Below are 21659 nucleotides of genomic sequence, written 5' to 3' on the forward strand. Positions count from 1 at the left end.
CCATATGCAACCCTGAGATTTATTTTCTTGAAGGCATTCACAGTAAATACAAAGAAACATAATACAGGTCGACCTTCACTAATCCGACTACCTCTAATCCAGTTCCTTCGATAATCCGGCACTGATTATGTTTAATGTGATCCTCCTGTAATTCGACATTTTCACTGATCCGGCACTCCTTAGGTCCCAATGGTGCCGGATTAGTGAAGGTTAGCTATTGCTTAATGTGATCCTCCTGTAATTCAACATTTTCACTGATCCGGCACTCCTCAGGTCCCAATGGTGCCAGATTAGTGAAGGTCGACCTGTACAATGAAAAACCACACACAACAAAGACGGGCAGAGAACCAATGTACAAAAGACAACAAACTGTGTAAATACAAAAAGGAGAAAAATTCAAAATAATAGTAATAAATAAATAAACAACTAATATCAAGTACATGAGTTGAAGTGGCCTTCAAAGTGAGTCCACAGGTTGTGGGATCAGTTCAGCTTCGGGGCAAATGAAATTGCTCTGGTTCAAGAGCCTGATGATTGAGGGGTAATAACTGTTCCTAAAACTGGTGGTGTAGCCCCTGAGTCTCCAGTACCTCCTTCCTGCTGGCAGCAGTGAGAAGACAGCGAGAGCAAAAACACTCCTTGTAGATGTGCTCAATGGCAGGGAGTGTTTCACCCAGGATTTATAGGGCTGTAGCCACTACTTTTGTAGGCTTTTCCATTCAAGGGCATTGGTGTTTCTATACCAGGCTGTAATGTAACCAGTCAGTCTACTCTCCACTGCACATCTACATAAGTTTGTCAAAATTTTAGATGACATGCCAAATCTTTGCAAACTTATAAGAAAGTAGAGGGGCTGCCGTGCCAGCTTTGTAACAGCACGTATTTGCTCGACCCAGTACAGATCCTCTGAAATGATAACACTGAGGAATTAAAGCTATGACCCTTCTGGTGATGGTCTGCTTCATCCTGTTTATATCCATTAATGTTTCCCACTCCCATTTCTTATTTTCTTCTGATGTTTCTCTGTTCTTTTTTTCCTGTTTATTTAATTTGTTCTGTGACTATCTTGCGATTTCCCCCTTTGGTCTATATTGTATTTTTCTTATATCTCTTTCCAATTATTTTCAGTACTTTTGGGAAAGTTGAGGTGGTTGAGTTGTATTTTACAATGGTTGCTGACATAGTTTCTGATTGTAGGTGGAGGAAGAGAGCAATCACTTAGCATTAGGAAGCAGAAATAATTGGATAAGTTTAAAAAAAAGCAAGTCTGAATTAAGTGGCATACTCTGCCTCAGAGATGCAAATAGGAAGATGAGAAATAAATTGGATATTTAAACCTGATAGTTTAAATTGAATTATAAAAAAATAGCAGGAGCAGAACATTTAGCCTTTTGACCCTGTTGTGGCTTTTAACCTGTTCATCACTTCTTCTCTGTCCAAGACCACTCATCAGTTCTCCCTAAATACTCCATATTGACTTTGTATGACAATGGTTCACAAGATGATATCTCATGTGAGCACAGACATCGTGAGCATATTATAAGACATATGAATTTATATAGATAGTTTTAATAGTTTTCTTTAAACATTTCACTCTCAAATATAATTGGCATAACAAACAAACCATGTTGATCGGCTTGTTTATGGCTTTTGAAACATTCACCTCATTTTTAATACTAATTGAAATAAAGAAACGAAGGTCATTTTTTAGTTACAGGATAAGTGAATAGTTCAGTCTAAAATTTCAAAGTCGTTGTAGGTTGCGTAAGAGACAGAAAAATCTCTGCTGAGAAGATTTTAACAAAAAAATCACTCCATCACCATTGCAACATTATGCACAATTCTGATTGCCACGTTACAGGAAGTATGTGCAGGCTTTGGAGAGAGTGCAGAAGAAGCCCATGAGTGTCTTTTCCCTCAGGTGAAAATGTCAAAACCAAGCGGATATCGGTGAGAGAGTGAAAGTTCAAAGGAGATTTGTGAGGCAAGTTCTTTTACACTAAGAGTGGTAGGTGCGTGGAATTCACTGCTAAGGAAGGAGGCTGAAGCAGATATCATAATAACATTTAATAGGTATTGTGTATTTATTATTTCATAATATTTGAGTAATTTTGTACATCCACTGTGCCTGGTGCTCCCGATGTGGCCTCCTGTATATTTGGGAGACTGTTTCGCACCTGTGCTCTGTTTGTCAGGTGAAGTGGGATCTCCCAGTGGTCACCTATTTTCATTCCACTTCCCATTGCCAATCTGATATGTCAATCCATGGCCTCCTATACTGTCATGATAAGGCCACACTCAGGTTGGAGGAACAACACCTTATATTCTATCTGAGTAGCCTCCAACCTGATGGCGTGAATATCGATTTCTTGTACTTCCAGTAATGCACCCCCCTTCACCATTCCCTATCCCCCTTTCCCCTTCTCACCTTATGTCCTTGCCTGCCTATTGCCTCCCTCTGGTGCTCCCCTCCACTTTACTTTCTTCCATCGCCTTCTGTTCTCTCCTGTCGGACTCCCCCTTCTCCAGCCCTGTATCTTTTTTACCAATCAACTTCCCAGCTCTTTACTTCATTCCCTCCCAGTTTCACCTATCACCTTGTGTTTCTTGTTCCCCTCCCCCCACTTTTTATATCTACTCGTCAGCTTTTTTTCTCCAGTCCTGCTGAGGGGTCTCGACCTGATATGTCGACTGTACATTTTTCCATAGATGCTGCCTGGCCTGCTGAGTTCCTCCAGCAATTTGTGTGTGTTGCTTGTATGTATATCCTTTGATTAAGCATTCTTGTTTGTTTAATTATGGGTTGTATGTATAAGTACGTGAATCGCACGACCACGTGTTATGTATGCGCCTCAAAGTAAACATGAAGTTAGACTCACATTTCGGACTCCTGTGTCTCTCTTTCAATTAGCTTAATGTGAACTTACAAAACACAAATAGGTATTTATACAAGAAGATAAAACAGCCAGGGGTTGGAGGGATTTTGATCACAGATGTAGGCAGATGAAATATGGTGGTCTGAAGAGCTGTTCTTTGTTCAGTGTTCATTTCTGTAAACCACCGTTTATATCAAACGTGAGCTCAGCTCTGCTTCGGTAGGGGCACAAAATAGATGCTCTCAGATATTAGGAGTGTAACAGCTGGGTCTCATGTCTGTAAATCTTAGTTTTTACCAATTCTCTTTATTTCCCCTTCCTTCGACTCACCACTTCCACCTTGCAAATGACACCTCAACACCCACTTTGATCTCACCCATTATTCACTGACTGGCTCTATGCCTGACCTCTGATTAGTCCTGGTCCCAATATCCCTTGTTGTCTTTAACCCTCACCCACCATCATTTTACCCAATCGACCCAAAGCTAACCAAAGATAAACCAACACCCCTGATCTCCAATTTCATCTCACCTCCACAAGAATTTCTAGCTACCCAGCCACGTAACTATTGAAGCACTATGCGTCAACTGATGGATTTCTCTCACCCACTAACTCTGGATCCGGCACAATTCTGGATAGAGTTTCATTGGCTGTATCACAATTCTGATCTATATGAGGGCGCACTAAAATTTCTAGGCTTATATTTCAACGAACCATTGAAAAAAACCTTTTTGTTGTTTTAAATTGTTTTGTCAAAACAATGCATTATCTGTAATAAGACAAATATCTTTCACACTCATTGGGAGCTTCTTTTCATGGAAACTTTCTTCGTTGCAATGCTCTAAGATTATAATTTTCAAGGCTGCAATAATGTCTGAAAATGCATTTAGGTGGCTTCAATGATAGGAGAAGTCATTAAGTGAAGCGCTGTTTGTAACTGAAACACAAACCCTTTTTCAGCCGCAACTCTTAACCTAATGAAGGTGCATGTTTATTTATAACCTGGTGTTATATTCACTTGGCACTTAATTTTGAAGTGTTATATGATGGACTGGAACTTATCGCTGTTGAATAAAAATGAATAATAACAGTAGTCAATTGTCTTGTTACAAAATCACTCACTTGAAAGTGTGGTTTAAATACTCAAAAGTTTGTGTGGTTGGTGCATTGCTATTCATCCAATCTAAACCCTAAGAGGAGGGGTTCAGGCAGAGCTGAATCAGGTGACAATTACAATGCATCTGTACAATCTCTTCTGAATGGTATATATTTATATAATTGCTCTTTACTGCATTGTTAAAACTTGTTATTTCATGTACACATAAACTTAATTTTGCTCCTTATATCAGACTGTACTAGCACTTTGAAGCAGTATGAATAATTAAAGATGATCAAAACAAAGCATGCATTCAGATTTTGCAGACCGTTTTTGGCAAAATTGCACATGCTACAATTTACAACTCTAATGTGAATTTACTGCATATTATAGAGATGCAGAAGCATGCAATTATTAAGAAGCTAAACATAAATGTCATCATTTCAGTCAGCATGTAATGAAAAAAATAGCCTGATCCTATAAAAGCTTATTTGTTGCCTGGTTGGCTAGTTGTTTGGTATTTGCATTTCCAGTGCATTTGTTTGGTGAATATACCTTAAATATTAATGTCTTTATCTATTTTCCTAGGGCTGTGACTCACAAATGAGCATGTCTGAGATGTCCTGTAGTGAAAGCACTTCTTCCTGTCAGTCCCTGGCACATGGCTCAACACCAGAAATTCTAGTTGGTCTGCTGTATAATGCCACCACTGGCAGACTGTCAGTTGAAGTCATAAAAGGAAGCCACTTCAAAAACTTGGCAGTGAATAGACCACCTAGTGAGTACAAGACTTGTCTGGAATCCAGTAATGATGAATGTGTCTTGTGTAAACTGAAAGTATATACTGTATAACATTTAATTTTTAAAAAACTTATTGAAGTAGTGCAGGCACTCTGGTCACCAAATAAAGTTATTTTTCTTCTGTTATTAATTAGAAAACTCAAGTAAATTGATGTTCTTTGGAAATTATGTGTGGCTGTGGAGAAATGCGGACTTTTTCATCTGCAGTGATGTCAAATTAGTGACGAAAATATAGATGGGTCAGGATTAAAGTCTCGAATCTTGCTTTGGTAAAAGCACATTTCCATTAGTGCTTAATCTGTGCTATCTGAATCTCTGTATTGATCAGGTAATAGTCTGCATTCTCCACTTGTGTATGCATGTTGCTTTTTTATTATGTTAACTTATTATTACTTCCAGACTTTTCCAGTGCCAGTTCCTGCACAAAGTCATGTAGTAAAAAAGAGTAACCACTTTATCATTTACTAGAAGTTTCACAAGCTTTGTACTAGATCCTCACTAATGAGTAATTGGATTTTCTACATTTATTTCTCAGTAGTCAGATTGAAAAAAGACAAAAAAATAAATTTTAAAATACTTTTCATATATCAAAACATCCTGGCAAAGGGTGAATGCTCCAATTGACAATGTTTAATACTGTCTACTTTCTCTTCAAATACTCAAATCAGTAATCCAGGCTACTAAAGTGGAAATCACTGCTTTATGAGATATTTTATTAAACATATGTGCTTAGTGTCAACTACAATATAATTAGTGACACCATCAGTAATTGATCACTAAATGAGCACTCTGAACCCTTTTTTGTGATTTCTCAGTCAAGAACATTAGTTAGAAAAATAAATTCGGATACTTGTTTGGTGGAATAGTGGCTGAATTTCTGAAATTGGGGTAAGGGTCTGCCTGTGCAGGAAAACAAAACTTGAACTGTAACTATCCTGCATCAGACTTGGGATTAGTTGCTGCTGCAGAAGTGGGAATGGTATATTGCCTTACTGAGTTCAGACAATTATGTAAAGTGTTACATATGATATGTTTGACATGCACACATATCAACTTAATTTACAATACAAATAATAAAATACTTCTAAAGGTGATACTGCCATAGGATATTTTAAGTAATTGAAGTCTCCCAATAATAATATTCATATAGGTTAGAAATCACTACTGGAGATAAATGCTTTGAAAGAATAATAGCTTAATTAAAATAGTGAATAATGGATTGTTATACAGTACAAGTGTGCTCAACTAACAGCAAATTCTAGCTTCATATAACAGCTGAACAAAATAAACTTTATTCATACTGAGGTATTATACTTTACTTAGAACAAATAACAATAAAACTAGCATCTAAGTGACTGAATAAAAAGAAACCAAAGTGAAGCAAATGAATTATACAAAATGTCTAGTTTTAGTGTCACTTCAAAAACAGTCATGAAAGGGTTCTCTTGAATAATTTCACTTGATACCTCTATCATTTTACAAATTAACACTGTACACATTCCCCAAATCATTGAAATTGCTTGCTAGAGAAAACAAATTTTGCTAAAACTCATGGAATTCCAGCATTGCCCTGTGTGATATTTTGATCAGATCTAAAACAATACAAATTAATGTCAAAATGTTTTGACTTTCAGATCAAAATCATCTCTGTTGCAGAAAAACGAAAAATAAATTAGGTTTGTGTTATTTTGCTTCATTACCAAAGTATACAAGTTGTAATTGTTTTAGGTCAGCTTGTGAATATCTTCGGATCCGTGCATTCTTAGCAATCCCACATTAAAAAAACAGTTCTTAAATGTAACTAATTAAAAGGAACTACTGCAAATTCTAACAAATATAAAAGATGTTTAAATTCTAAAGCAAAATGCAAATATAATCATCTATTTATTGTTCAATAATTTCATTCTGTAAATACAACTCACCCGAATCTGTTTTATTATTGTGGAAATATTGTGCATTAACTTAAGAAAAATGGCATTGCCATGGTAAAATTAATTGATGCTACTATATGTATTTGCACAATTATTTTACAGTTGTTTTAACAAGAATTTATGTAACTTTTCTGGTAGGTACTTGCTCTGGTAAAAATTATTAGTTCTATTAAAGGTGACTACTGCCTGGTACAATGGAATCCTGGGCCTCCAAAGCACATGTGACACTAAATATGGCCCCATGTGTTTCTCATCATATTGTGGGCTGAGAACACAATTTTGTCCTGGAACATATCCACAAGTTGGTTATGATCATTAAGTTGCTCAACTTGAAGCTACTCAAAATGAAACATTGGCCATTGAAAAGTGCCATTTTTTGGTGGTATGACAATTGTATGATTGGCATTTCACTGACTTTAGTTATGATTGTGAATTTCAAATCTTCAAGTTATTTTTGACACGTAATTGGATTGCACCACTACATCTCTGAAAGCATCTTCACAGGCAATTTTGGAAAATAGAATCCATAAAGAAAATACCAAGGCTGCTAAAAATCTGAAATTAAACAGAGAATGCTGGAAATACTCAACAGATCAGGCAGCATTTATAGAGAAGGAAGAGGAGTTTACATCTCTGCTGATTAACCTTTCATTAAAACTAGGAAAAGATGAAGGGAACATTCCTTTAAGATTCAGGAAAAAAAGTGGAGGGATGAAGAAAACATTATAGTAGGCAGGAGAGATTCAATACCAAAAGATAAATTGGTGAACTCTGGAAATATACAAACATAAAAGCGCAAGCATTAGGAGTAAATTTAGGCTGATCTTCTACCTCATCTGTATTACCTTCCTGCAATGTCTCAGTATCTGTATTCTCCTAATATTCAGGAACCTATTGATCTCTGTTTTGAATAAATTCAATGACTGGAGGAGAGAATTCCAGAGGACTCACTGTCTGAATGAAGAGATGTTTTTTCTCACTTTAGTCATAAACAGCCAGACCTATACTCTGTGACTCCTAAACTAGAGGAGGCTAAACCTATATATATAAACTATGTAATACAATCTCACCAAAGCCTTATGAACAACAAAGAAGAAAACTTTACTTCTCTACTCAGATGATTTTGTAATAAAGGATAACACTCTATTTGCCTTCCTAATTGTTGTACCTGCATATCAATTTTTAATAGTTTGTACTCAAGGATATTGAGATCCCATTGCAGATCAATATATTCCATTCTTTCACCATTTAAAAATATTTTGCTTTTCCATTTTCAAGTTCAAGTTTGTTGTCGTCCAACTGTACGCATGGATACTGCCAAATGAAACAACGTTCCTCTTGACCAAGGTGCACAACGCTGTACATATAACTCACACACATAACACATAAAGTAATATTATCACTAGTAAATTAACAAATAATAAGATGCATTTGTGATGCAATTTAAAAAGTAAACATAGTAATGCTCAGATGCTTCAAGCTTGATGAGACCTGGTTTTGTGCGCCAAAGTGGATGGCCTCACCCTTTTCACGTTAGGTTGCATCTGCCATTTTCTCATTCACTCACATAATTGATCTACATCTCCCTTAAGCCATATTCATATCCTTATAATCCATCTAGTTTTGTATCATCAGGATACTTGGAAATATTTTTTTTGGTCCCCTCATTCATAATCTTGCTAATTCACTTGGTCTAGAAGGCTCTTTGCATCTTCCTTGCAATCCACACTGTCGCTTTGCTGTGTATCATCAGCAATCTAGGAAATGTTGCAGTTCACCCCCTCTGACAAGTTATTGATACAGATTTTGAATATCTGTGACCAAGATTCTGATCCCTGTGGTATCCCACTTGTCTTAGCTCACCAACTTGAGAAGGACCTATATATTCCTATTTTTGCCTTCTATGTGTTAACCAATTTTAAATCCACCTTAGTATACTTCACCCAATTGCATGTGCTCAAATTTATGACAAAATCTTTGTGTTGTTATTTCATGCACTTTGTTGTGAATGGTATAAGCATTCAAATGAGAATTAAGCATTTAAAAAAGTTATCTGTAATTTTGCCCTTTTTATATTTTGATATGTGAAATGTCGAAGATGGAATTATTGATCGTCTGAAATTGAAATCAATTTTGAGCCCAGGAAGCTGAAAAGTCCTAACCAGAAGATGTTATTTTGTTCCTTTTGCTTAAATAGCAATAGAGAAATGGTAGAATGGTAGGGAAGGATTGGACATGGACCATGGAGCTTTCTAGTTCAATGCACCCAGTATCCATTATGCATCTAAGGACTGTTAGAGCAATATTTAGCACACATTCTTCCAACCCATTTTCTGAAGGACTTCATTCTCCAACTTTCTTCTCTCCATTTTGTCTGTTGTGACAATGATACCTTCCACACCAACGATCTATCTTATTACCAGCCACTCAAGCATGTATGTGCTGTTTATCACTCCTCTCATTTCCATCTTTCCCTTACTCTCAGAAAGGATAAAGTTCCCCTGTTGTTGCCTTTCATCCCACCAAACTCCACATTCAATGGACTTTGCTTGTAAGATTGACATCTCCAACGCAATGCTCCCACCAAAATGATTTTCCTTCTGCCCCCTTTGCATTTCAGTGTTCCAGAGAGCTGTTCAATTTGGGGTGCACAGTTTCACTAGCCACACCTCATGGAGGCTTTTCTGCCAGTGCCTGAGCAGCTACATCTCGTCATTCATATCCTCCCCTACTCACTACCGTAAGACTCAAGTTATTCTTTTCAGATAAAACAGTAACTTACTTGGACTTCCTTCAATTTAACGTACTGCATTGAGACCATAAGACATATGAGAAGAATTAAACCACTTGGCCCATCAAGTTTGCTCTATGATTTCATCCTGGCTAATTTATTACCCCTCTTAAGCTCATTCAAAGGTTCAAAGGTCCAATTTAATGTCAGAGAAATGTATACAATATACATCCTGAAATGCTTTTTCTTCGCAAACATCCACAAAGTGCCCCAAAGAATGTCTGACAGTTAAACGTGAGAACCCCAAAGTTCCCCCCAGCTCCCCCTCCCCCTCCCCCAGCAAAATAAAAGCACACCCGCTACCAAGCAGAAGCGTAAGCTAGGCGATAGCAAAGGCACAGACCTTGCAGTTACCCCAAAGACTGTTGCATTTCATCTGGCATTTGACAAACCACAGGTTCTCTCTCTCCCTAATAAGGGAGAGGGAGGTGTCCCCCATTTTCACAGCGAGCAGGAGACATAACAGCAATCTGCTGGCTTATGATGTTAAAGAGTCCGTTTCGTCCCTTTTCTTGAGTTCTGTGCCTGAAGATCGCAAAGATCTCGGGTCTTCGGGCCCACAGTGAAAGATTTTCCGGCCTCCCCTATGACACATGAGTCTCCTGCCGTGACACCGACCCTCAATAGGCCTGTCTCCAGAGCCCCAAGATCTTAGGCTTCGACTTCAAGCTGGACCCTCAGGCTGAACCCTTGGCGTGCCGAACAACAACGGCTGGTTCTGAAACCCTGAGAACGGGTCCCATTCCCGCAGAAAACCGAAGTCTGCGTGTAACTCCAGGTCAGGGTCTTCAAAAGAACCCAGAAAGGGAAAAATAAAGATATTAAAGATGGAAATAGAGTTGATTCCGAAGATGCAAGCAAAGGAGTTGTCGTTTAGCGCCATCTTAACTCTGCCTCCAACTTCTGTCAACTTCTTCTGCCTTTTCCCTGTTAGTTATGAACCCTGACTAATGAACCTATCAACCTCCAGTTTAAACATACTCAATGACTGGGCCTCCACAGCTGACGTGGCAATGAATTCTACAGATTCACCATTCTCTGGCTAAAGAAATTCCTCCTCACTTTCAGCGACTTGAATCTTTCCATTTTGCCTACCAGCACAACAGTTCCACAGCAGATGCCACTTCATTGGCTCTTCACGCAGCTGTGGATTATCTCGATATCTCAGGATGCTCTTATTGACAGCAGCTCGGCATTCAATACCATCACCCTCTCTAAACTAACCAATAAGCTTCAACACCTTGGCCTTGATACCTCCTTGTGCAATTGGATCCTCGATTTCCTCACTTGCAGACACCAGTCAGTTTGGATTGGTAACAATCTCCATTAGTACAGGTGCACTACAAGGCTGTACACTTTAGCTTATTTAAGTTTGTTGACAACGCTACTGGCATTGATCGAATCAAAAGTGGTGATGAATCAACATATAGGAGGGAGATTGAAAATCTGGCTGAGTGGTGCCATAACAACAACCTCTTACTCAATGTCAGCAAGATCAATAAGCAAATTATTGACTTCAGGAGTAAGAAACTGGAAGCCCATGAGCCAGTCCTCATCAAGGAATCAGAAGTGGAGAGGGTCTGCAACTTTAAATTCTTCGGTGTTGTCATTTCAGAGGATCTCACCTGGGCCTAGCGTGTAAGCGCAATTACGAAGAAAGGACAGCAACACCTCTACTTCTTTGGAAGTTTGCAAAGATTTGCCATGACATCTAGGACTTTGCCAAATTTCTGTAGATGTGTGGAGCAGAGTCTATTGATTGGTTGCTTCACAGCCTGGTTTGGAAACACCGATGCCCTTGAATGGAAATTCCTACAAAAAAGTAGTGGAATCAGCCCAAACCATTATGGGTAAAGCCCTCTGTGCCATTGAGCACATCTACAGGGAGTGCTCTTCCAGGGAAGCAGCATCCATCATTAGGGACCCCCACCACCCAGACCATGCTCTCTTCTCACTGCTGCCATCAAGAAGAAGGCGCAGAAGCCTCAGGACCTACACCACCAGGTTCAGGAATCATTATTACTACTCAACGATCAGGCTCTTGAACCATTTGCCCCATCTGAACTGTTTCCACAACCTATGGACTCACTTTCAAGGATTTTTCATCTGATGTTCTCAATATATATAGTGTTTATTTATTTATTTATATTTTTTCTTTTGTATTTGCATAGTTTGTTCTCTTTTGTGCATTGGTTGTTTGTCCATCCCATTGTGTGTGGTCTTTCATTGATTTTGTTATGTTCTTAGATGTTTCTTGTATATCCACAAAAAAAATCTCAGGTTTGTATATGTTGACATATAAGTACTTTGATAATAAATTTACTTTGAACATTGAACTTGGGAATGGACACCAACATCTTCCTAACCACTGGTCAGACTAACTGTCCTACAATTTCCTTTCTGCTGCTTCCCTTCTTCTTAAAGAGTGGAGTGATTTTTGCAATTTTCCAGTGATTCTTGAAATACCATTATTAAGACAATCTCTTCAGCTCCCTCTTTCAGAACCTGGGGTATAGTTCTTTTGGTCCAGGTGACTTGTCTATCTTCAGACCTTTCAGCGTCCCCCTAGTAATAGCAATTGCACTTATTTCTGTCCCCGATACTCTTGAATTTCTGGCATACTGATCGTGTCTTTCAGTATAATTTTCCACCAGTCCAATATCCACATTCATCTCTCTTTTACTCTTTCTAGATCTGTAAAGACTTTTGGTATCCTCTTATACTATATATTATTGTCTTCTTCCTTTATATTTCATCTTTTCTCTTCTTAGTGCTTTTATAATTGCCTTCTGTTGGTTTTTAAAATCTTCACAATTCTCCATCTTCCCACTAATTTTTGCTATATTATATGCTCTCTTTTTTGCTTTTATGCTTCTTTGACTTCCCTTGTCAGCTGCAGTTGCCTCATCCTCCCCTTAGAATACTACTTAATCTTCGGGATGTATCTTTCCTGCACCTTCTGAATTACACCCAGAAACCCCAGCCATCATCCCTCATAGTGTTCCCTTCCAATCAACTTTGACCAGTTCCTTTCTTATGCCTCTGTAATTCTCTTTACTCCATTGTAATACTGACACATTTGACTTTATCTCCCTCTCAAACTGGGCGAATTCTATCATATTATGATCACTGTCTCCTAAGGGTTCCTTTATCTTAAGCTCCCTCATCAAATTTGTTTAATTACACTCCTCTCAATCCGGAATTGAATTTCCTCCAGTGAACTCAACTAAACGCTGTTCTAAAAAAAACTATCTCATAGGCATTCCACAAATTCCCTCTCTTGGGATCTAGCACCAACCTGATTTTCCCAATCTACTTACGTATTGAAATCCCCCATGACTAATATCACATTGCCCTTATTACATGCTTTTTCTATCTCTCATTGTAACTTATATCCCACATCCTGGCTACTGTTCAGGGGCCTGTATATAACTCCCATCAGGCCCTTTTTACCCTTGCAGTTTCTTAAGTACACACAAGGATTCTACATCTTCCGATCCTCTGCCACCTCTTTCTAAGGATTTGATTTAATTTTTTTTTACCAACAGAACCACCCCACGCCCTCTGCCTGCCGACCTGCCTGTCCTTTTCATACAAGGAGTATCCGTAAACATTAAGCTCCTAACTATGAACTACTTTTTGCCATGACTCATTGATGCCCACAACATCATACATGGCAACCTCCAATTATGCTTCGAAATCATCTACCATATTCTGTATACTGTGTGCTTTTAAATATGACACCTTCAGTCCTGTATTCATCACCCTTTTTGATTTTGCCCCCATGTTAAACTTCAACTCATTCGAATGACTGCAATTTTGCCCAATCATCTGCCTGTCCTCAGCCGTATCAGTCTGGTTCCCATTCCCCCGCCAAATTAGTTTAAACACTCTCCAACAGCTCCAGCAAACCTGCATTTGGTGCTAATGATGTAGTTACTTCTCAGTGAGCAACTGCACACAGAATAGGGTGACTGCTTTACAGAACACATCTGTTCATAAAGAAAACATGATTCTATGGTTCTATTTACCTATCATTTTAACTTGTTCCCACTCCGATCTCTCTGCTTTTGGCCTCCTACAATATCTAGTAAAACCTACTACAAGCTCAAGGAACAAGATCTCATTTTCTGACTTGGCACATAGAAAACCATAGAAATCACATCACAGCTTTCTGGACTCAAAACAGAATTCAAAACTTTCAGGTAATCAGTAGCCCTATATCTTGCATTTACAGCATTCACGCAGTTATAAAAAAATCTCTCCCTTTGTTGATTTCAGATTCTTATATGTCTGTACCTAATTACACATCTAGACCTATCTTTTGTTATTCACTTGGCTGCTGAAAGGTTACCTGCTGAAAGGCCTGAAAAGTTACCTTTTTAGCCCTCTTCACAGATACTGCATGTCTTGATGAGTATATCCAGAGTTTTCTGCTTTATTTCAGAATTTTGAAAATGTTTACCATTCACATTAAGTGGCAAGTTACATGTTATACTGGCACTTGTATAAAATGAACGTAAGTGCATTGAACTGCAGATAACATTTTTTGCTATTTTGTTATATTAGTGTACATAGCCATTACAGTAAACACAGAAGAAGTGCAATAATTTTCTCACCAAATAACAAACTGTTTTTTCCACTGCTTCATTTCCTCTGTTCTTTTATTTTCTAAAAGTAAATTATTTTTGAAGTTATTTAGATTGGATGTGTAAATCCTTAACTCTTTAGGTGAAACGAGGGTAGAAACAGGATAACTTGGCAGATAGATGTGTGGCTGAGAAGCTAGTGCAGGGGGCAGTGCTTCAGGTTATTGGATTATTGGGATCTCTTCTGGGGGAGGTATATTGTGTACAAAGGAGCAGGTTGCACCTGAACCCGAGGGGAACCAATAATCTTGCAGGCAGGTTTGTTAGAGCTGATGGGGAGGGTTTAAACTAATTTGGCGGGGAGATAGGAATCAGTGTGAAGGGACTCAGGATATGACAGATGGTAAAAAAGCAAAGGTAGCATGCAGTCAGACTGTCATGAAGCACAGGTAGATGATAGGACAAAATTGCAGCCAGCAGGGTGAGTATAAATGCATTAGGGATGCAGAATCAAAAAGGGTAGCAAATACAGTGCTCAGTGTTAAATCTCACTGCACGGAGTATAAGAAATAAGGTGATCTTGTTGCACTATAACAGATTGTTGGCTATGATGTGGCCATCACTGAATCATGGCTGAAGGATGGTTGTAGTTGGGAGCTGAATGTCCAAGGCTACACATTGTATCGAAGAGATAGGAAGGTAGGCAGAGTGGGTGGCGTGGCTCTGCTGGTAAAGAATGGCATCAAATCATTAGCCTGGTGTGACATAGGATCGGAAGATGTTAAATCCTCGTGGGTTGAGTTAAGAAACTGCAAGGATAAAAGGCCTCCGCCTGCAGTTATATACAGGCCTCTAAACAATAGCTGTGATGTGGACTGCAGATTACAATGGGAAATAAAAAAGGCGTGTGAAAAGGGCAATGTTATGATAGTCATGGGAGATTTTAACATGCAGGTAGTTTGGGAAAATCAGGTTAGTAATGGATCTCAAGAATTTGTTGAATGCCTACGAGATGGCTTTTTAGAGCAGTTTGTTGTTGAGCCAATTTAGGGGATCAGCTATACTGGATTGGGTGTTACATAATGAACTGGAGGTGATTAGGGAATTTAAAGTAAAGGAATCCTTAGGAGACAGTGATCACAATATGACTGAGTTCAACTTGAAATTTGGTCGGGAGAAAGTAAAATCTGACGTAGCAGTATTTCAGTGGAGTAAAGGAAATTACAGTGGTATGAGAGGGGAGTTGGCCAAAGTAACTTGAAAGAAGATGCTGGCAGGGATGTCAGCAGAGCAGCAGTAGCTAGAGTTTCTGGGAAAATGAAGAAAGTGCAGGATAGATGTATTTCAAAAGCAAACAAATACTCAAATGGCAAAAATAGTACAATCGTAGCTGACAAGGGAAGTCAAAGATAATGTAAAAGCTAAACAGAGGGCATACAACAAAACAAAAACTAGCAAAAGATAGAGGATTTGGAAGTTTTTAAAACCCTACAGAAAGCAGCTAAAAGAATCATTAGGAGGGATAAGATGAAATAGGAAAGCAAGCAAGCAAACAATATCAAAGTGGATAGTAAAAGCCTTTTCAAGTATATCAAAAATAAAAGAGAGATGAGAGTGGATATAGGACCGCTAGAAAATAAGGCCGGAGAAACAATAACAGGGGCAAGGAGATGGCAGATGAGCTAAGTTAACAAATTTCACGACACATGCCAGTGATAACAAACTTGATTCTGAACTAATTGAATGTTCTGTATCAGTCTTCACTGTGGAAGACACTAGCAGTGTGCCAGGTATTGAGTGTGAGGGAAGAGAAATGAGCGCAGATACTACTACAAGGGAGAAGGTGCTCAAAAAGCTGAAAGACGTAAAAGTGCCTAAAGGTCACCCAGACCAGATGAACTGTACCCTAGGGTTCTGAAAGAGGTAACAGTAGAGATTGTGGAGGCATTAGTAATTATCTTTCAAGAATCATTGGACTCTGGCATGGTTCCAGAGGACTGGGAAATTGCAAATGTCACTCCACTCTAAGAAAGGAGGGAGGCAGCAGAAAGGAAATTTTAACCAGTTAGTCTGACCTCAGTGGTTGGGAAGATGTTCGAGTCAATTGTTAAGGATGAGGTTATGGAGTGCTTGGTGACACAGGGAAAGATAGGACAAAGTCAACATGGTTTCCTTAAGAGAAAATCTTGCCTGATGAACCTGTTGGAATTCTTTGAGGAGATTACAAGTAGGATAGATAAAGAGGATGCAGTGGATGTTGTATATGGATTTTCAGATGGCCTTTGACAAGGTGTCACACATGAGGCTGATTGCCAAGTTAAGAGCCTAATCTATCACAAGAAAGTTACTAGCACGGTTAGAGTATTGGCTGATAGGTATGAGGCAATGTGTGGGACTGAAACAATTCTTTTCTGGTTGGCTGCCAGTAACTAGTGGTGTTCCGCAGGGGTCAGTGTTGGGACTGCTTCTTTTTATGCTGCAGATCAATGATTTAGATGATAAAATAGATGGCTTTGTTGCCAAGTTTGCAGATGACATGAATATTGGTGGAGAGCTAGGTAATGTTGAGGAAATAGGAAGGCTGCAGAAGGATTTAGACAGATTGGAGAGTAGGGTAAGAAAGTGGCAAATGAAATACAATGTTAGAAAATGCATGGTAGAAGAAATAAATATGCAGACTATTTCCAAAAATTTGAGATGCAAATAGACTTTATTAGGCACTGGTGAGGCCTCACCTTGAACAGTTTTGGGCTGTTTATCTAAGAAAAGATGTGCTGGCATTGGAGAGGGTCCAGAGGAGGTTCACAATGATGATTATGGGAATGAAAGGGTCATCGTATGAGGAATGCTTGATAGCTCTAGGCCTGTATTCACTGGAATTTAGAAGGTTGAGGGGGGGATCTCATTGAAACTTCTTGAATATTGAAAGGCCTAAAAAAAGCAGATGTGGAAAGGATGTTTTCCATGGTGGGGATGTCTAGGACAAGAGGGCAAAGCCTCAGGATAGAGGGCATCCATATAAAACAGAGATGTGGAGAAATTTCTTTAGCCAGAGGGTGGTGAATTTGTGGATTTTTTTTTTACCACAGGCAACTCTGGAGGCCAGGTCTTTGGGTGTATTTAAGTCAGAGGTTGATAGTCTCTTGATTGGACATGGCATCCAAGGATATGGGGAGAAGGCTGGTAGTGAGGCTGAGGAGGGGAAAAGAGGATCAGCCATGATTGAATGGCGGAGCTGACTTGGTAGGCCAAATGGCCTAATTCTGCTCTTACACTATCTCTTACGGTCTAACTGGTAAGATATGCAACAGTAAAAAACTAATATTTTCATCTTGTCAAAATTTATAATTGTTGCACTACTACTGTGTGTAGAAATAAATGGCACTTAAAAAGAAAATCTTTGCGAAGTTACGTATATTTATCTTAAGAGGACTTGTTAACCTACCTCAAGTGACACTTGAAGGCCCATCCTTCAAGGTGTTAGATAGAATTATGTTTTAGTATGGTAATTAATATCTTGATAATTCACAAAATTACTTGATTCAATTATAAAGAAAATCAGTTCCAGATTTTGACAATGTGGTTATTAAAATGGGCAACATTATGTCACCAAACAACATAAAGGAAACAAGTTCCTGTGAATTTCTTGTTTATGATGAGGGAAGGAATAGTTATATTCTGATATTGTGAATTATATTTCTAAAAAGTTGTACACTTGCACTTCTGTGCCATAAAGAGATGCTTCATTTCACCAGAATGCTAAGACTCTCTGTTGAATCCATTCTTATTACTAAACTGTTAGACTTTTACCACTCGATTAAACAGTGTTCCTCGTTTTAACTTTTGACCTATGACCCTTTCTCACCCAACTATTGACATTTGGCCATTATTTCTTTTACTGCTTTCCACCCCCTGTTGTCAGATGGACTGTTCTGTTGTCTAAAACACTTGATAGGTGGGCAGGTTTATATAATCCGAGGTGAGTCGCAGTACAGGATTGCTATTAGTGGCTCTTGTCTCTTTCATGTGAAAGAAACTTGCCAGCAGTGAAGCTGTCCACCATTTGTGCTGGCTTATTAAAAGAGATTTTTAACTAATGTCGTTTTCTGTAATCAAGATAAATTATACTGCTGGAACTAGCCATCTCTCCTTATCAAACGTTTGTGTGAACAATCATGAAGACTTGGAATAATATTCTGTGCATCACTATAATACATAGGGTAATAAAAAAGTGCTGCAAAACCCCAATAAATTTATCAACTTGGTTAAAATATTAGATACTTTGATCAAGACTTTTAGAAAACTTAATTAACATGGTCTTTTCTTTATTATTTCTGAATTAATCCTTTAATTATTTAATGGCTTTGTAGCAATATGCAAAAATGAATACCATGGTATATTTATTTAACATAAACTAAACCATACTGCTCATGGCAAGTGATTTTTGAGAACTGTTGAATTTCAATCCTGAAGACATTCAGAACTTGGATACAGTATATGATCTGATGAAGACCCCATAGTATTGGCATGATCTAGTTTATTGGAGTTTTATATTTTGAGTCACATGTACAATCTATGGTTGATAAGTTACGTTTTAATAATGAAAGATAGCAAAATAGAAAAAAATCTGAAAATCTAATCACCCAGAAAATTGAGCCCAAGGAATTATCATCTAATTTGTGAGATACAAAGCCTATAGAACTGGATGGAATGTTGGTTTTGCGACCCATCCAACGTAACTTTCTGCTAATTTTACGGCAGATTAAACCACTCTATTTTTCACAATTGTATCAGGTAAATTCTGAGACAGGTGGCCATGTTTCACCAGTGGCTGTCAAATTCAACACTGTTCCCTATACCCGCTGAAGATTAAGGGATCACTTTGCTGAGCACCTTCACTCCTTCTACCATAACAGCTAAGATCTCCTGGTGGCCAGCCATTTTAATTCCACTTTCCATTACCACAATGATTGTCTGTTCATGGCCTCATCTACTGTCAGAGTGGGACTAAACAGAGGTTTGAGGAACAATACTTTTTATTCATCAAGGTAGTCTCTATCTTCATTACATCAACATCAATTTCTCTAACTTCCAATAAGCACAGCCCTCCCCCCTTTCAGCCACACCCTTGTTTTTCCTTATTCCTTTGGTCCATCACCCCTTCCCTGCTCTCCAAACTTGCCTATCATCCACATTTTACGCTTCTGGTTACCTGTCTCCTTCCTTTTATTCCATGGCCCACTGTCCTCTCCTGTCAAATTCTCCCTTTTCATCCCTTTTTCTCTTCAACCTATCACCTCCCAACTTCTGACATAATTTCCTCTTCCCCCACCTATCTATCTTTCCCCTTTCACCTGTGTTCACCTATCATCTACCATCTTGTAATCCTACCCTTCCCCCTTCCTTTTATTCTGGCTTCTGCCCTCTTTATTTCCAGTCCTGACAAACAGTGTAAACCTGCAAAATTAACTGTTCATTTCCCTCCATAGATGCTGACTAACCTGCTGAGAACCACCTGTGTTTTCTTGTATGTTGTTCAATAATGTTCCAACTCTTTTGGCTCTGATTCTTCCAGAAGCTATTCAGAGTCAATCTTATAGTCAGCAGCACAGAAATTCATAAAACAGGGGAATGTTTCTTTGCCAGAACTAGTAATTATGTTAACTATTTTTAAATAATGAACTAACCAGATTTAGTTTGGGAGAGGATCTTTCCTTTACTGGACATACCTAGAAGTAAAGAAGCAGCATCAAATTGAGAGACCACTCATATAAGATGACGAGGAACTTCTCCTCTCAAATGAAGTGATTCTTTGAAATACACTACCATAGAGAGGTGTGAAGGAGGTGTATGGGGGCTTGATTATGCTTACCATGATCTGCCCTCATGTCCATGCCATCCTTAAAAAGCCCTATCAGTTCTAAAGATGTGAAGGCTTTGGTTCTGTAGCTGTCCCATGAGGGGAACTGACCATGGGTTAGGTAACTTTCTGATCTCCTAAGGCCTTCACCTCATCACTTCCACATAAATCTTTTGATAGCACCTGTAGGCAAAGTTATATTTCAAATAATCAATGAAAATCAGAGACAAAACTGTGTAAATTCATAAAAATAGAAGATGTGCAATAAATATATTTTAAAAGGTTATTAATTAAACATTGCATAACTATGCATTAATTAAAACATGGATATACTGGGAAATTATGAAAAATAAACAAAGAGTTTGAGTAAAATTATATTTCTGTACATTGTGGAGTGCCCAATGGAGTGGCAGAGCATGGAGCTGGATGTGCCTTTGTATGTTGCAGTACACAAGTGATAGTCCGGAATGCACTGCAGGTATTTTGTCACTCTTGGAGCTGACAGTTATCCATCAGTCCAATGGAAGCCTAAAGAAAATCAGAACAGGAATCAACCATGGGGTACGTTGAAATGGCTCTGCCATTCAATATGATCATGGCTGATCCTTTAGTTCACACACGATTCATGTTCTCCCTTCTTGCCATTGACGCCTTTGTGTTTTGAAATCTTTTGGTCCCTTTTTAAATTATTAAGGAAATTGGCCACCACAGCATTCTGTGGTGGAGAATTTCAGTTTGATTGCCCATTAGTTGAAGAAATTTCTCTTCCACACATTTCTAAATATCCTAGCCTGTATCTTGAGAATGACTCACTACTCAGAGGTACTGATATACCTGCATCTAATCTGCCAAGCCCTGTCAGACTTTATATATTTCAGTGAGATCTCCTCTTTTTCTTTTGGTCTCTCATGAATACTGGTTGAGCCAATGTGATTTTTCCTTATTTGCCATCCATGGAAACAGCCTGGTAAACCTTTGTTGCACTCCTTCCATGTCAAGTATATTCTTTCTTTAGTAAGAAGACCAAAGTTACACACAGTGCCAGAGTCAGCAAGGTCCTGTATAATTGTTGGAAGACATTCCTACTCCTGTACTCAAAGCCTCTTGCAACTTGCTTCACTTGCATGTTTGCTTTCAGAGATCGGCATGCAAGGATACCCTGATCCTTTTGTATGACAACATTTTTTTAAGTTTATCACCATTTAAATAATATTCTTTTTCTTTTCTGTACCAAAATGGATAACATCATGTTTATTTGTACTATATTGTATCAGCCATATATTTGCCCACTCACTCAAATTATAAAAATTACCCTGAAGCCTCTTTCTCCTCATAACACACAGCAAACCACTGAGTTCCTGTATCATGAGTGAGCTTAAAAGTTTTACTTTTTCTTCCCTCATCCAAAATATTGAAACATTTTGAAAACAGTTGGGGCACAAGCACAGAATGCTGCAGTTCCCACTAATCAGTGCCAGCTATCATGAAAAAGAATTGCTATGTTTCCTTTCTTCCAACCATTTCTCAATCCATGCTACTGTATTATCCATAATCCCAACTGGTTTAATTTTGCACCTTAACCTCTTTTGTGAGACCTTTTTAAAGACCTTTGGAAAATCCAAATAAATGTCCTTAAATACTTGTAATAAGAACATAAGAAATAGAAGCAGGAGTAGGCCATCTGGCCCATTGAGCCTGCTCCACCATTCAATAAG

The 21659-nt window shown here is 38.4% G+C and overlaps 1 protein-coding gene across 4 annotated transcripts in view; it reads left to right on the forward strand.

The window, feature by feature from the left end:
- The window catches only part of LOC134350488 (synaptotagmin-14-like), a 193679-nt gene that overhangs the window by 149806 nt on the left and 22214 nt on the right, over positions 1-21659 (forward strand). For 2 of the 4 annotated variants that reach the window (XM_063055713.1, XM_063055711.1), the window contains 3 exons: positions 4561-4750; positions 6408-6449; positions 18007-18063. In XM_063055713.1, the coding sequence (XP_062911783.1) occupies positions 4561-4750; positions 6408-6449; positions 18007-18063 (289 nt within the window). The remainder of the gene's footprint in view (positions 1-4560; positions 4751-6407; positions 6450-18006; positions 18064-21659) is intronic. The other 2 variants (XM_063055715.1, XM_063055712.1) reach the window with 1 other exon arrangement.

This window comes from Mobula hypostoma, chromosome 8 (assembly GCF_963921235.1).
Source record: "Mobula hypostoma chromosome 8, sMobHyp1.1, whole genome shotgun sequence".
NCBI lineage: Eukaryota > Metazoa > Chordata > Chondrichthyes > Myliobatiformes > Myliobatidae > Mobula > Mobula hypostoma.